Source organism: Oncorhynchus masou, chromosome 12, assembly GCF_036934945.1.
Source record: "Oncorhynchus masou masou isolate Uvic2021 chromosome 12, UVic_Omas_1.1, whole genome shotgun sequence".
Lineage (NCBI taxonomy): Eukaryota > Metazoa > Chordata > Actinopteri > Salmoniformes > Salmonidae > Oncorhynchus > Oncorhynchus masou.
In genome coordinates, this window is record NC_088223.1 from 78,801,081 (window position 1) to 78,817,848 (window position 16,768).

Sequence of the window (16,768 nt, forward strand, 5' to 3'; positions counted from 1 at the left end):
GAAAAAAACTTGTACAGCCCATCCATGACTTTTCTATGTTGAGAAAAACGCTGTATAATATCAGTTAGTGTCAGTGTCTAGTTTAACAAAACCAAAGCCAAAGCAATGACTGCAGTCTCCTTGTTCATAGACTGCTTTCAAGGTAAGGAAACAAATATGTGAATAAAAACTGTGGCTGAACTGTCCATTAAAGTGCTTAAAAGTGAGACAGCACCACATTTTCTCACACATTTGCAATAATTTGAGTAATACATTGATGATTACATCTGTTGCTGGGTTGCAACATTAGCCATTATTTGACAGTGCACAATTTCTTACTGTACCTCCTGCAACCTAGCCTCGTATGAACCATCCTGATCTCGAGAGCTTACATTCTGTTTTGCTTCACAGATAACAAATCAGAATGTAAGCTTGCGAGATCAGGATGGTTCGTACGAGAGGCTACCTGCAACCTGGACTACTGATTTAATCTGCTTTTTCGTTTGGCTTTGTTTACAGTATGCACTCGCTGTTTATAATGATGATATGGTTTTGGATGAACTATTGTGTTAGTGAAACTCACCTGCAAGTTTACTGGTGTGGTGAATCAATGTCAATCTACGAATGTGAATCCTTGTGTCTCTCTCTATTTGAAAGTCAAACAACTCACAATCTGTGTTCAAACAAACATGACAGAGGGTGCTGTTGCCACTTGTGTCCTGATATCAATGTTCCACAAACAACATGTCTTTATGTGAGCATCAAACTGGGTTCCTAGAGGGTCATGTGTTATGCCATTATTTACAACAGCCTACCAAAGCATCATATGGATATTAAAGGGATAGTTTAGCAAAACTATTTCGATATTTGTTTCCTTATCTTGAAAGCAGTCTATGGACAAGGAGTGATTGCAATCCACACTATACTGTTGTTTGTCTCTTTTTGTGCATAGACTGCCTTCAAGTTCAGGGAACAAATATCTAAGATGCTAACTTTCTAACTTTCAGAACTATCCCTTTAACAAAATGCATCCATCTATTAAAGGCTTTTGAAGAAGAGAGTGAAGTACTTTCACAACTGGGTAGTAATAAGTATTTGAAACCAGGTAATACCCTTGAGGTATCAATCATTCATTGCTGCCACTCAATAGAAGCTTCAAAAGCCTCAGGTTTCATCATCATCATTTTATAACAACGACTCGTCACAAAACAGACCTGACCTATTGAGTGAGTGCCTCCGTCACCAAGGAGACACATTGCCTTATACCTGTATATAGGAAAACAGTTTGACACCCACATTGCATATTGTGCCCCATCACGCACACCCTGTCCCAACTCACCGTCCTTGATTCCTCTAACTGTGCCAGCCCGAGTGTATGTCTGTGTGTTGTTTGTGTGTGTGATGGTGTGTAACACAATATTTCTTTCTCTTCTGTCTGTCTATGTGTAGGGCTTGTCCAGCGTTGTGTGATCATCCAGAAAGATGAGAACGGCTTCGGGCTGACGGTGAGCGGAGACAACCCTGTATTTGTGCAGTTGGTCAAAGAGGGTAAGGCCTTTTCCATCCTATTCTAATCTACACCTGTTCTTTAGTCAATTCAATTATGATAAGGTATGGTGTGGCTTAATTGGTAAACGCATGGTGCTTGCAACAGCAGGGTCACTGGTGCGATTCCCACTGGGGCCACCCATATGAAAATGTATGTACAGTTGAAGTCGGAAGTTTACATACACTTAGGTTGGAGTCATTAAAACTCGTTTTTCAACCATTTCGTGTTAACAAACTACAGTTTTGGCAAGTCGGTTAGGACATCTACTTTGTGCATGACAAAAGTAATTTTCCAAACAATTGTTCACAGATTATTTAACTTATAAATCACTGTCTCACAATTCCAGTGGGTCAGAAGTTTACATACACATACACAAGTTAATAGGCTAATTGACATCCTTTGAGTCAAATGGAGGTGTACCTGTGGATGTATTTCAAGGCCTACCTTCAAACTCAGTGCCTCTGCTTGACATCATGGGAAAATCAAAAGAAATCAGCCAAGACCTCAGAAAAAAATTGTAGACCTCCTCAAGTCTGCTTCATCCTTGGGAGCAATTTCCAAACGCCTGAAGGTAGCACGGTCATCTGTACATACAATAGTACGTAAGGATAAACACCATGGAACCACGCAGCCGTCACACCGCTCAGGAAGGAGACGTGTTATGTCTCCTAGAGATGAACGCACTTTGGTGCAAAAAGTGCAAATCAATCCCAGAACAACAGCAAAGAACCTTGTGAAGATGCTGGAGGAAACGGGTATAAAAATATCTATATCCGCAGTAAAACTGCTCCAAAACCGCTAAAAAATCCAGACTATGGTTTGCAAATGCACATTGGGACGAAGATCATACTTTTTGGAGAAATGTCCTCTGGTCTGATGAAACAAAAGTATAACTGTTTGGCCTGTCAGGAGGATTGAGCCAGAATTCACCCAATGTATTGTGGAAAGCTTGTGGAAGGCTACCTAAAACATTTGACCCAAGTTAAATCATTTAAAGGCAATGCTACCAAATACTAATTGAGTGTATGTAAACTTCTGACCCATTGCGAATGTAATGAAATAAATAAAAGCTGAAATACATCATTCTCTCTACTATTATTCTGACATTTCACATTCTTAAAATAATGTGGTCATCCTAACTGACCTAAAACAGGGAATATTTACTTGGATTAAATGTCAGGAATTGTGCAAAACTGAGTTTAAATGTATTTGGCTAAGGTGTATGTAAACTTCCGACTTCAACTGTATATTTATTATATGTCAAGGTAATTTAATTGTATATCTTGGAGGTGTAAACCTCTGAGGTTAGCACAATATGTTCAATTGGGAGCATAGCACAATGTAAATATATATTCATGCAGTCTTGATACCCAAGGCAAGGATACAATATATTGAATTTATATCTGGAGGTGTCACAATACAGTCAGATACAGTAATATCATTAACCTTTTATCATTCTCACTCCCTTTGCCTGTCCTGTCCTCTTCCACAGATGGCGCTGCCATGCGAGCGGGTGTCCAGACGGGTGATAGGATCATCAAGGTGAGGCTCATTCCCTCACTGGGGCCCATAACCCTCTTCCTAAACATTGCCCATAGCCTCATCTCTTGTGGACAGATGCATGTAACATAAATGGCAGTAGCATCTGTCGCAGACCTGGGTTCAAATATAATGTCAAATATCTGAATTGGTTTCACATACGGTACATTCGAAGTAAGTATTCAGATATATTTTATTTGTAAAGACAAGTAGTTGAATATTTGTAATTAATTTGGAAAAATACTAGGAAAGTATTTGAAAATACAGTTGAAGTTGGAAGTTTATATATACTTAGGTTGGAGTCATTGAAACTCGTTTTTCAACCACTCCACAAATGTCTTGTTAACAAACTGTAGTTTTGGCAAGTTGATTAGGACATCTACTTTGTGCATGACACAAGTCATTTTCCAACAATTGTTTACAGACTTTTTATTTCACTTATAATTCACTGTATCACAATTCCAGTGGGTCAGAAGTTTACATACACTAAGTTGATTGTGCATTTAAACAGCTTGGAAAATTCCAGAAAATGTCATGGCTTTAGAAGCTTCTGATAGCCTAATTGACATCGTTTGAGTCAATTGGAAGTGTACCTGTGGATGTATTTCAAGGCCTACCTTCGAACTCGGTGCCTCTTTGCTTGACATTATGGGAAAATCAAAAGAAATCAGCCAAGACCTCAGAAAAAAAAATGTAGACCTCCACAAGTCTGGTTCATCCTTGGGAGCAATTTTGAAACGCCTGAAGGTACTACGTTCATCTGTACAAACATTAGTACGTAAGTATAAACTCCATGGGACCACGCACCGTCACACCGCTCAGGAAGGAGGTGTATGTAAACTTCAGACTGACTTAAAAATACACTCTCGTGCATTTTACCCAGGTATTTGAAAATAGTATTTGAAAATACTCTCATGTACAATTTTATAGACTATTTGGTTTTTACAAATAACTGTTAAAATTCTCAAATAAAAGTACTTGGGTTTGGCTGTGTATTTGAAAATACTCAAATACACTAACATTAAAAAAAATATATATATATATCAGATGCTCAAATATATCTGTATTTGAATCCAGGTCTGATCTGTCGACAGACTGTGGGACGGGACGACTAACGAGGAACTTTGTTTCGGTACTCAGATTTTTTATCTCTGATCATTTGGACGAATCATGATTTTGCTGGTGTTCGCATCTTTCAAATTTTGGAAGGGGCTGAGAGTTTTCATTTGGAGGGGTGGAGACTTTGCTAGTCGTGTATTACGTTTTCTAACACGTCTCCCGCCACGTCTCCTGAGATTACCCTTAGCCTCAAATCTAGGATCTCAGATCTAGGATCAGAAACCGACACTAGATCAGTGTGAAGGGGGCAACTTCATCCTGCCACTATCTCTAAAACAGACACCTCTCCACCTCTCCGGGTGAAGTTTTCCCAAGTTACCATTCTAGGATCAGTCTCCCCTCTCCCCCAATCCTTACCTTAAAGGGGCAATCCGCAATTGAAACAATAACAAACCCTGATCCCTGCCTCTGCTTTGGTAAAAATCTGAGGGATGGGGCTGGAGAAATGTAACCTCTCTCAAATTCATACAGAGCTATGAATGCAAGATATAGTTTTAACCATGTTTTGAGGCTATGTAGTTTTTGTTTACATTATTTATTTATTTTTACAAAAATTTGAGTAAAACATGCATATTTTGGATTCTAATGGAGGTACGACTGTTAAACTAATGAGCCATTTATAAGTTATATTTTTTAAGAATCAATGGGTACAGATAATTATTTTATAATTCCAAAAATGTGTGTACCGTAATTTCCGGACTATAAGCCGCTACTTTATTCCCACGCTTTGAACCTCGCGGTTTAAACAATGACGCGGCTAATTTATGGATTTTTCCCGCTTTCACAAGATTCATGCCGCCAAAAAACTGAGTACCGTCACATAATGTGACGTAAATCGAGCGAGCTCAAACTTCCCATCATTCTGATTACGGTAGTAATTTTGTCACCCTCATCATGGCGAAGACACGGAGAAATGCATATGATGCAGCTTTCAAGTTGAAGGCGATCGATCTGGCTGTTGGAAAAGGAAATAGAGCTGCTGCACGGGAGCTTGGCCTTAATGAGTCGATGATAAGACGTTGGAAACAGCAGCGTGAGGAACTGACTCAGTGCAAAAAGACAACAAAAGCTTTCAGAGGGAAGAAAAGCAGATGGCCCATTTGCATCAGTGTAAATCGTGCATTTAAGGTGGCACTCCTTGTTCAGCGGGAGGCTTGGATGACAAGTGGGGAGAAATCCTTCACTAAAACGGCATCTTATGGTCAAATCTGCCAGTGGGTCCTGACAGCGTGGAGCATTGTCAAAAAATCCACTATCATCAACGGGTTTCGAAAGGCTGGACTGCTGCGTGTTGAAGGGGCAGCATGAGCTCAGCGGGGTATTTGCCTCCGGATGAAAGTGACGAGAGCGACAATGAAAACGATCCAACATCGGATGAAGCAATTCTGAGGCTATTCAACTCCGACACCGAAGGAGATGACTTCAGTGGTTTCAGTGCACAGGAGGAGGAAGATAGTGACCAATGACTTTCTTGGTAGGCTGTTTTAATTTTTGTTACATACCGTGTTTCGTTAAAGCCTATTTATTTTTGTTACAAGCCGTGTTTCGTTCATTTGTTTCAATGTACCGGTAAGCACCTGCGGCTTATTTATGTACAAAATACATATTTTTTAATAATTCAGTGGGTGCGGTTTATATTCAGGTGCGCTTAATAGTCCAGCAATTACAGTATTTGTATTTGTTATGGATCCCTATTAGTCCTGTAAAATGAAGGCAGTTCTTTACAATTAAAGACATTGCATTACATTTCACAACACATGTGTGCCCTAAGTGTGTGCCCTCAGGCCACTAGTCTACTACCACATATCGACAACACAAAATCCATGCATACGTGTGTGTATAGTGCGTATGTTATCATGTGTGTCTGTAGCAACTGGTGATTGCCCCTTAGTGGGGAAAATGCTAAACTGACCAAAGATCAGTGTTTAGGAAAAACTTAATTCTGTCTCAGACAAGAGAACCCTACATGCTACTGCAGTAGGTCGTGGGTCATGGGTTAGGCCCCCTCCATACTTTACCACTGCCCTCTGCTGGGATGCTGAGTAGCTACACCATATAATGGCAATGCATTCCAATGGGTCATTGGAAAGGGCAGGATGGCTTAGTGCTGTGCATAGTGTCAGTGAAGAAAATGAATTGTTATTTTGTGGGAGTGAATCTAAACTTTCACTTCAGTAACATTTTCAATTAGACATGCATTGATGTTGGTGTTGATGTACTGAGACATGTACTGAGAGCATGCTCTGACCAGCTGGCAAGTGTCTTCACTGACATTTTCAACCTCTCCCTGACACAGTCCGTAATACCTACATGTTTCAAGTAGACCACCATAGTCCCTGTGCCGAAGAAGCCAAAGTAACCTGTCTAAATGACTGCCTCCCCGTAGCACTCACATCTGTAGAGATGAAATGCCTTGAGAGGCTGGTCATGGCTCACATCAACACCATCATCCCAGACACCCTGGAGCCACTCCAATTCGCATATCGCCCCAACAGATCCAGAGAGGACGCAATCTCTACTGCAAACCACACGGCCATCTCCCACCTGGACAAGAGGAACACCTATGTGAGAATGCTGTTCAGTGACTACAGCTCAGCGTTCAACAACATAGTGCCATCCAAGCTCACCACTAAGCTAAGGTCCCGGGGACTGAACACCTCCCTCTTTAACTGGATCCTGGACTTCCTGACAGGCTGCCCCCAGGTGGTGAGGGTAGACAACAACACATCCTCAATGCTGACCCTCAACATGGGGGTCTCTCAGAGGTATGTGCTTTGTGCCCTCCTTTACTCCCTGTTCACCCATGACTGCATGGACGTGCACAACTCCAACACTATCATTAAGTTTGTCGACAACCCAACATCGGTAGGCCTGATCACCGACGACGATGAGACAACCTATAGGGAGGAGGTCAATAACAACAACTTCTCCCTCAACGTCAATAAAACAAAGGAGCTGATCGTGGACTACAGGAAACGGAGGGTCGAGCACGCCCCCGTTCACATCGACGGGTCTGTAGTGGAGCGGGTCAAGAGCTTCAAGTTCCTCGATGTCCACATCACAAAGACTCTATCATGGTCAACGCACATCAACACAGTGGTGAAGAGGGCAGGACAATGCCTCTCCCCCTCAGTTGGCAGAAAAGATTTGGCAGATTTGCAATCAATTCTACAGCTACACCATTGAGGGCATCACCACTCGATATGGCTACTGCTTAGTGTAGCATGCATAACATGCACACACATGCATACTATACTGACTCCACACACACACTTTCAAACTCGCCACATGCGCTGCTGCTACTGTCTATTGTCTATCCTTCTGCCTAGTCACTTTACCCCTACCTATATGTACATAGCTACCTCAATTACCTCGTACCCATGCACATCGACTCTGTACTTGTATTCCCTGTATATAGCCATGTTATTTTCTACTCCCTATGTATACCTATGTTATTTTTACTTGATATTTTTATTTGTTATTCTCTGTATATTTATGAATTGTGTCACTTTCTATTTTTTATGACATTCTTTATCTTATCTTTAACTCTGTATTGTTGAAAACGGACCTGTAAGTCAGCTGTTAGTCTACACCTGTTGTCTACGAAGCATTTGGCAAAAAATGTATTTGATTTGAATTAACATTTAGAAATGAATAAGGTGTTTCTTGGCTTGGAAATAGTTGTTATGTACACATGCTCCTGTTGAACATGAACTAATATGGGGCTTCCCATTTGCATTGTTTTTGACATTGTTTGCTACGTTTTAGACAGAACGCATAGTCCTCTTATATAAAGTGTTGTATTTAATTTGAGTGACGTTGATTTGAGGTGTAGTTTATGTTTTTGTTGCAGGTTAACGGGACCTTAGTAACACATTCAAACCATGTAGAAGTCGTCAAGCTAATAAAATGTAAGTTCAAGTGACAGTTTTCTATTCAATTATTCGTAGACATGAAAAATCACAGGCTCTTCGAGAGACTTACTTTCTTAAAGCCAACCTGTAGTAGGCTATATGCGCTTATAATGTATTGTAAGACTTGTCATAAGGATGTATAATGTCTTATTATCATCTCATGAGTCTGACCATACTGTATAATAAGCTAGCCATTGTGAGTGAAAAGTTTTCAGTCAATATAAGTTGAAAGTTGGCTACATAGAGAGACATTACATGAAGATATATTTTTTATAATAAGAATTAAAACTCATACAAGTAATAGAGCTGTGACCCCTATTGTCTCTATGTGTCAGCGGGCTCCTATGTGGCCCTCACAGTGCTGGGGAGGCCCCCGGGGCTGGCCCAGATCTCGCTGTCGGAGGGCGAGGGTGGAGACATGTCCTCTTTCCTCTCCTCGCCCCACTCTCCTGGACCAACGGGGGGAACAGGGGAGCGCTGCGTCACCTCCTCCACCAGCCCCCAGGACCACATCACCTCCCCGCTGCCCCTCTGGGTATGACAGACGGCCAATTGGTTCTCTGTCTGCAACTGAAATGGCATCCTATTTACCATATAGTATACCACTCTATAGAATAAGTAGTGTACTCTATAGAATAAGGTGTGTACTCTATAGGATAAGGTGTGTACTCTATAGAATAAGTAGTGTACTCTATAGGATAAGGTGTGTACTCTATAGAATAAGTAGTGTGCTCTATAGGGAGTGGGGTGCCATTTCATTTTATATACAGTACCAGCCAAAAGTTTGGACACACCTACTCATTCCAGGGTTTTTCTTTATTTTTAGTATTATCGTTCGTGCAGAAAAATATTGAAGACATCAAAACTATTAAATAACACATATGGAATCATGTAGTAACCAAAAAAGTGTTAAACAAATCAAAATATATTTAATATTTGACATTATTCAAAGTAGCCACCCTTTGTCTTGATGACAGCTTTGAACACTCTTGGCATTCTCTCAACCAGCTTCATGAGGTAGTCACCTGGAATGCATTTCATGTGTGCCTTGTTAAAAGTTAATTTGTGGAATTTATTTCCTTCTTAATGCATTTGAGCCAATCAGTTGTGTTGTAACATGGTAGGGGTGGTATACAGAAGATTTGGGTAAAAGACCAAGTCCATATTATGGCAAGAACATCTCAATAAGCAAAGATAAATGACAGTCCATCATTACTTTAAGTCAATCCAGAAAAGGTAAAGAACTTTGAAAGTTTCTTCAAGTGCAGTCGCAAAATCCATCAAGCGCTATGTTGAAACTGTCTCTCATGAGGACCACCACAAGAAAGGAAGACCCAGAGTTACCTCTGCTGCAGAGGATAAGTTCATTAGAGTTACCAGCCTCATAAATTACAGCCCAAATAAATGCTTCACAGAATTCAAGTAACAGACACATCTCAACATCAACTGTTCAGAGGAGACTGTGTGAATCAGGCCTTCATGGTTGAATTGCTGCAAAGAAACTACTACTAAAGGACACCAATAATAAGAAGAGACTTGCTTGGGCCAAGAAACACAAGCAATGGACATTAGTGGAAATCTATCCTTTGGTCTGATGAAACCAAATTTGAGATTTTTGGTTCCAACCGCTGTGTCTTTGTGAGATGCAGAGTAGATGAACGGATGATCTCTGCATGTGTGGTTCCCACCGTGAAGCATGGAGGAGGAGGGTGATGGTGCTTTACTGGTGACACTGTCTGTGATTTATTTAGAAGGCAAGGCACAATTCACCAGAATATCTACCACAGCATTCTGCAGCGACACTCCATCCCATCTGGTTTGCACTTAGTGGGACTATCATTTGTTTTTTCAACAGGACAATAACCCAAAACACCTCCAGACTGTGTAAGGTTTATTTGACCAAGAAGGAAAGTGATGTAGTGCTACATCAGATGACCTGGCCGCCACAATCACCAGATCTGAACCCAATTGAAATGGTTTGGGATGAGTTGGACCTCAGAGTGAAGGAAAAGCAACCAACAAGTGCTCAGCATATGTGGGAACTCCTTCGAGACTGTTAGTTGAGAGAATGCCAAGAGTGTGCTAAACTGTCATCAAGGCAAAGTGTGGCTACTTTGAAGTATCCCAAATACAAAATCTATTTTGATTTGTTTAACACTTTTTTGTTACTACATGATTCCATATGTGTTATTTCATAGTTTTGATGTCTTCACTATTATTCTACAGTGTAGAAAATAGTAAAATAAAGAAAAATCCTTGAATGAGTAGGTGTGTACAAACTTTTGACTGGTACTGTATATCTTTTTTTCTCTTGGTCCCTCTGTCTCCCTCTCTGTCTATATCTGCCCTTCTCTGTCTTCTCTCTCTCTTTCTGTTTTTCCTGTCGCCCTCGTTCTCCTCTCTCTCCCGCTCTCTCTCCACAGTTCCACTTCCGTTCTTCACTCCCCCTTCTCCTTCCCACCTCAGTATCCACACTCACTCTGCCTCTTTCACTTTCTCTTCTCACTAGTTTCCTCTATTTCCAGTTAAACCTATGCCAAAGCTGCCATTCTCCCTCTGCTGCACGTCAGTGAAGTCCCCAAGCGAACAAAGTTCTTATTATTAATTTTTGCCGTTGGTCCCTCAGGAGGAGAATAACGCACTTCACAGCCAGAAGGTGGACATCTTACAGAAGATGCTGACCAAGGAGCAGGAGGATTTACAGGCAAGAAACACACAAACACAGTGTCACCATACTCTGAAGGTTTCTACATGAGGAGATGAGACAGTCAGTCAGTCGAACTTTGTTTCTTTGATTTGAAAGAGTGAATGCAGGTTTTTCTATGCAGCTACACTCATAAATCATCTCAGACAAAGTAGGAGTGCTGATCTAGAATGAGGTTCTTGTACATGTGATCTTATTCATTATCAAAATGTACAACTGATCCTAGATCAGCGCACCTGCTATTAGACGCTATATGAATACGGGCCCAGATGAAATTAAAATCATTCACACATTAAATTGTCATCAAATGCTCATCATTGAAGTGGATCACCCATAAATGCTTCATCTTAATGATGTCATTACACGTTTCTGCACATTCATTATGTTAATTTGCAACATGCTTCAGTTCAATCGAGTACAGGCTTAACTGAATAACAACAAATACAGAATACAATATGGAATTGTATTGAATAGTTTGAGGTAGGCCTCGTCTCAGAGGAAAGCTCCTCAGAGCCAGATGGTGAGGACAGGTTGCCCTATGCTGGGCAGCTGGCATTGAACCCCCCCTCCTCCCGGGAGAATGGGGATCAGATGACGGACCTTCAGTTAGTGGTGGTGGGGAGGTAGAAGGTCGTTGGAAGACTGTGGTGGGAGACACAAGGTTTGCGTTGACATATACAGTGAGCTCCAAATGTATTGGGACAGTGACACATTTTCTGTTGTTTTGGCTCTGTTCTTCAGCACTTTGGATTTGAAATTATACAATGACTATGACAATGAATGAATCATGAATAACGATGAGTGAGAAAGTTAGACACACAAATATCATATCCCCGCTTCCCAAAAAAATGCTAACCTCCCCTATTATTGTAATGGTGAGATGTTAGCATGTCGTGGGGCTATAGTATTTGTGTGTCTGTAACTTGCTCACTCATAATTATTCACTATTCATTCAGGATCATCTGTAATAATGGTAGCCTCCAAATTAATGTAGAAGTGTTTAGAAACCTATTCCATTCTTATATATAATAAAAGTGACTCCAAAATGTCACAATACATTATATACCATTCATTTATATTGGGCAGAGAATAATCGGAAACTCAACCAAAACAAACAAATGCATCCAACAAATTTGTAGTCACAAGCTTGATGTAGTCATTGCGTGCTTTGATTATAGGACCAAATACCTAACTATTACCACTTTAATACACATATAAGTGAATCTGTCACAATACTTTTGGTCCCCTGAAATGGGGGGACTATGTACAAACAGTTCTGTAATTCCTCAATGGTTCACTCAATATGGATAAAAAATACCCTCAAATTAAAGCTGGCAGTATGCACTTTAACCTCACAGTCATTGTATCATTTCAAATCCAAAGTGCTGGAGGGCAGAGCCAAAACAACAGCACCTGTTACTGTCCCAATACATTTGGAGCTCACTGTAAATACTCCCATAGATTCATTCCCATTGGTTGAAAAAAAGGAAAGTGATAATAGCACACATTAGCCCATAGGTTAATCAGCAACTGTGGTGGAATTACCTTAGTGTTCAATGCTCATAGACTGAAGTTAATGGGTGAATGCTAGCTAATAGTATAGGAGGAGAGATGTGATGCTATGCTAATGAGGTAACATTATCAAATCAATTCAAATCAAATGTATTTATTAAACCCTTTTTACATTAGCAGATGTTACAAAGTGCTTATACAGAAACCCAGCCTAAAACCCCAAACAGCAAGCAATTCAGGTGTAGAAGCAGGAACCTAGGAAGAAAACTAGAGAGGAACATTCCTCTTTTGGCTGTACCCTGTAAATATCTGCTATGCTGATGAGTGAGATAGGAAGCGATGTGAATTATATGAATTATATGAGTTAGATGAATGAAAAATGATGATCCATTCAGACCAGCCTTACTGACTGAACTTTCATAAACGACATTTCCTAGCAGCATTCATAGCTGTCACGCCCTGACCTTAGATATCTCTGTTTTCTATATGTTTTGGTTAGGTCAGGGTGTGACTAGGGTGGGTAATCTAGTTTTTTTTGTATGTCTAGGGTTTTTGTAGGTCTAGGGGTTTTCGTATATCTATGTTGGCCTGATATGGTTCCCAATCAGAGACAGCTGTTTATCATTGTCTCTGATTGGGGATCATATTTAGGCAGGCCTTTTCCCCACTTTCTGGTATGGGATCTTGACTATGTGTAGTTGCCTGTCAGCACTATATTGTATAGTGTCACGGTTTGTTTGTTATTTTGTTAGTTAGTTCTGTGTTCATTCTTTTAATAAAGAGAATGTACGCATAGCACGCTGCGCCTTGGTCTCCTTCATACGACGAACGTGACAATAGCAGTGGCATCATTCCAGTTTAGCGTGGAATACTCACTGAGTTTCCTGGAAAGCATTGAATGAAGGCAAAGTTAATTAATTCTCATTAGTGTGTTTGTGTTTAAGTCCCCTGTGGGGCCTCTATTGATACCTGCTTTGTCTCTCTGGGGAGTGTGAGCGCCTGCCTCCCATTTCAATGCTAAACAGGTTAGCTGTCAACTTTAAAGTAGCTTTTAGTGGTGTAGCTAGAGTCTTGTGGGTTGTGTTTATTAGGACACACCATAACAAGACGTTTTGCAACCGAATGTGAGATGAGAGTTGCTTATTGAACGTCTTTGGGTAGTACCTCCCCAGAACTCAAGCAGTTTTCTGTTTTGCGATGAATGAACACAGCCCCGTTGCAGTGGTGGGTGAGGGAGGAATGGAAGGAGAGATGGGCAAAAATAAACAAGTTCTTCCACAATCCTCAAGTCTTTCGTGAGCCATTTCTTCTCTTCCTCTGGTTCGTGTTCATCAGGCACAAAATGGAAGAAAATGAACTGAACAGGGAGAGGCAACCAGAACATTAAGAAACGTTTGTTTTTGTGTTCTGTTACAAAATGTTTTGCTACCATGTGCCCTAATGAATATGACCCTGTATCATCGAAGCCAATCATTCTTACCACTAAACAGATACTCTACCATGGTAACCACTCAAACACTGACTACATCTCACCCTCTTAGTTTCAATTCCTCCTATGACTGACCATGAAATAGAACTAGGACCATGCCAACTGGACACATACACAGACATGCACGCAGACTCGTACACATACACATGTGCACACACACACACCTCCCTCCCAGCCTCCCTCCTGTGTCCTCTCCTAAAATGTGTCCTGTGTGTCATGTCCAGGCTATGAAGGAGGTGTACAGCAGGAACCCCACAGCGAAACTACTGAAGGACATCCAGGAGGCCAAGAAACATATTCCTCTGCTGCAGAGCCAGCTCAGCAAAGCCATAGGCACACCTCAGGTATACACACACATACCTATGTATACCAGGGTTTCCCAAACTCAGTCCTCGAGGCCCCAGGGGGTGCACATTTATTTTTTTTGCCATAGCACAGCTGATTCAAATAATCAAGCTTAGGAGCACACACAATTTCTCTCATAGACACACAGTCTCTCCTGCTCTCACTGTTTCTCTCACTCTCTCTCATTGTTTCTCTCACTCTCTCTCACTGTCTCTCACTCACTCACTGTCTCGCTCTCTCTCGCTGTCTCTCTCTCTCTGTCTCTCTGTCTCTCTGTCTCTGTCTCTCTTTCTCACACGGTCATTCTCTCTCTCAAGTCAAGGGCTTTATTGACATGGGACACACACTCTCAAAGGGACAGCCCAGTCTCTGTCTGGTCTGTCACACATGATTCTGTGTGTTTTCAGGATGGCTCCCTCTCCCACCAGGACGGTGAGGTGGAGGAGGGGGGCATTGAGGCAGCCGATGGAGAGCAGACCCCCTCCTCGCAGGGAGAAAGCAGCAGCGACGGGCCCTGGACCAATAACGCTGTGAGTCAACCTGGCCAACTAGCCTGTCTGTTATTATCACCACCAGATTGTCCTTCCATGACAATTATATGTGAACTGGTATTCTCAACAGAATACCATTGTACTGGAACCAGGGTTGGGGTGTTTTCCATTTCAATTCAGTCAAATCAGGAAGAAACTGACATTCCAAGCCCTATTTTCCTCAATGCTTTTGTTTGAAAAAATTGGACTGGAAAGTGTGGAATCAATACCACGATGCCCGTTCAAAATCAGAGACTAGCAAATGTAATATGTGACTGGTGTGTGGGTCTTTTTATGTCAGGTGTCTCCCAGTCCCCTCCCTGAGAATCCGTGCCAAAGAGAGACGCCCTGCCACAGCCCAAAGACCACCCCCCGAGAGAGCCTCAACTCCTGCCCCTCGCCTGATGCAGAGGACACGGCGGACCTGGTGAGACTCACACACATTTGTTGTTTGCAATAGCCCAGTTCGTGAGTGTGTGTGTGCATGTGCATGTGAGTCCCATCATTGCACTAACACCTTGTCTCTCTGTGTGTGTGTATGTGAATCAGAACTGTAACTTCCAGTCCAGTGTGGGCAGCCCCTTCTCCCGTCTCAACCCCCAGATAATCGGAGCAGAGGACGACTACTTTGACACAGAGCAGGAACAGGTACTGCTAGACAACTGTTTGTCTGTCTGTCTGATTGGCTGACTGAGTAACTCTATACTCTCTCTCTCTCTCTATTTCTCTCCTGTCTGTTTCTGTCTCATTTTCTCAATGTCTCTCTCTTACTCAACTTTACCTTTCTGTTGATCTCTCTCTCTCTCAGATCAATGGTCAGTGTAGTTGTTTTCAGAGTATAGAGCTGCTCAAGTCTCGGCCCGCTCACTTGGCCGCCTTCCTCCATCACGTGGTCTCTCAGTTTGACCCTGCACCTCTGGTAAGTCAACCACACACAGACACACACCAAACATGCAACATTACTGTAACTGTCCCAAAATTCACAGGTTTCCCAGAAATTTGGGCACATTTTGCAGCCTCTAATGAACGCTGGTATTTTCTAATTAGGGTACAGCAGTTACTCTTTAGCACTTTGGTGGTTTGACCCCAGAATGCTTTGGTCAGTAGTTTAGACCTAACTGACGCTGATTCTCTCCCAGCTATGCTACCTTTATGCTGACCTGTACAAGCAGACCAACTCCAAAGAGACCAGACGGATCTTCATGGATTTCCATGCTTTCTTTATGGACCGAGCAGCGGTAAGACACACACTTGTGCACACACATTATGTAGAAGCACACATGCATTCACACACACATATGCGCAAGTAAAGGGGCACACACACACACACACACACACACACACACACACACACACACACACACACACACACACACACACACACACACACACACACACAAAGAAGACTATAAGTTTTGGCTCAGCTAAAGTATTTTAAATGGGATTTGACATGGACACACACGGTATAGAATAGATAGGTGACACCAGTGTGTGTGTCTGTGTCTGGGACATTGACTACCAACTTTTTAAAACCCCAGCACCATCTTGTGAGTGTGTCTGGACAGTTCCTTCACAAGTGGTGTGCTTCTGCTGGAAGAAGTCTGTCTGTTGGGTTTTAATCTCCTTTCAGATAATTAGGATAATTTTAAATGTACACTCTTTATCTGGTGTGGTGGATGAAGGAGAGGAAAGGGTATTGTTGTGGTTGTATTGCAGAAGGTCTCTCTTCTAGCTTTTTTTTTTAGCTGAGAACTCTTTTTTCCCCCTTGCAGAATCTGAAAGTAGCTGTGCCTGAGTCTATGACCTCTGAACTAGGTGAGTTATTACTTACTCCTCTCATGTCTTGTATTAGTTTAGCAACAGTTTTAGCAATGCTGTAGTGTATTGTCTAGTGTAATTGATTAGAATGTTTCCAAAAAAGGGAGACTGCTTCAAACTGAGTGTGTGTGTGTTGGCAAACATGCTGTTGTGTGTTCCCAGAGCGGCGGAGACCTGAGCTGATCCCAGAGGAACTGCACAGACCTTACATACAGCTGTTACAGGACACACTGCTACCAGACATCCAGAGGAACCTAGAGGACTTCAGGT

The 16,768-nt window shown here is 41.8% G+C and overlaps 1 protein-coding gene across 1 annotated transcript in view; it reads left to right on the top strand.

Annotated features, from left to right (window-relative positions):
- The window catches only part of arhgef12b (Rho guanine nucleotide exchange factor (GEF) 12b), a 106,383-nt gene that overhangs the window by 52,838 nt on the left and 36,777 nt on the right, over window positions 1-16,768 (top strand). The window contains 13 exon segments of the mRNA XM_064982098.1: window positions 1,429-1,527; window positions 3,021-3,070; window positions 8,040-8,097; window positions 8,436-8,635; window positions 10,727-10,804; window positions 14,030-14,149; window positions 14,558-14,680; window positions 14,982-15,107; window positions 15,230-15,328; window positions 15,489-15,599; window positions 15,820-15,918; window positions 16,453-16,495; window positions 16,661-16,766. Coding sequence (XP_064838170.1) covers window positions 1,429-1,527; window positions 3,021-3,070; window positions 8,040-8,097; window positions 8,436-8,635; window positions 10,727-10,804; window positions 14,030-14,149; window positions 14,558-14,680; window positions 14,982-15,107; window positions 15,230-15,328; window positions 15,489-15,599; window positions 15,820-15,918; window positions 16,453-16,495; window positions 16,661-16,766 — 1,312 coding nt within the window.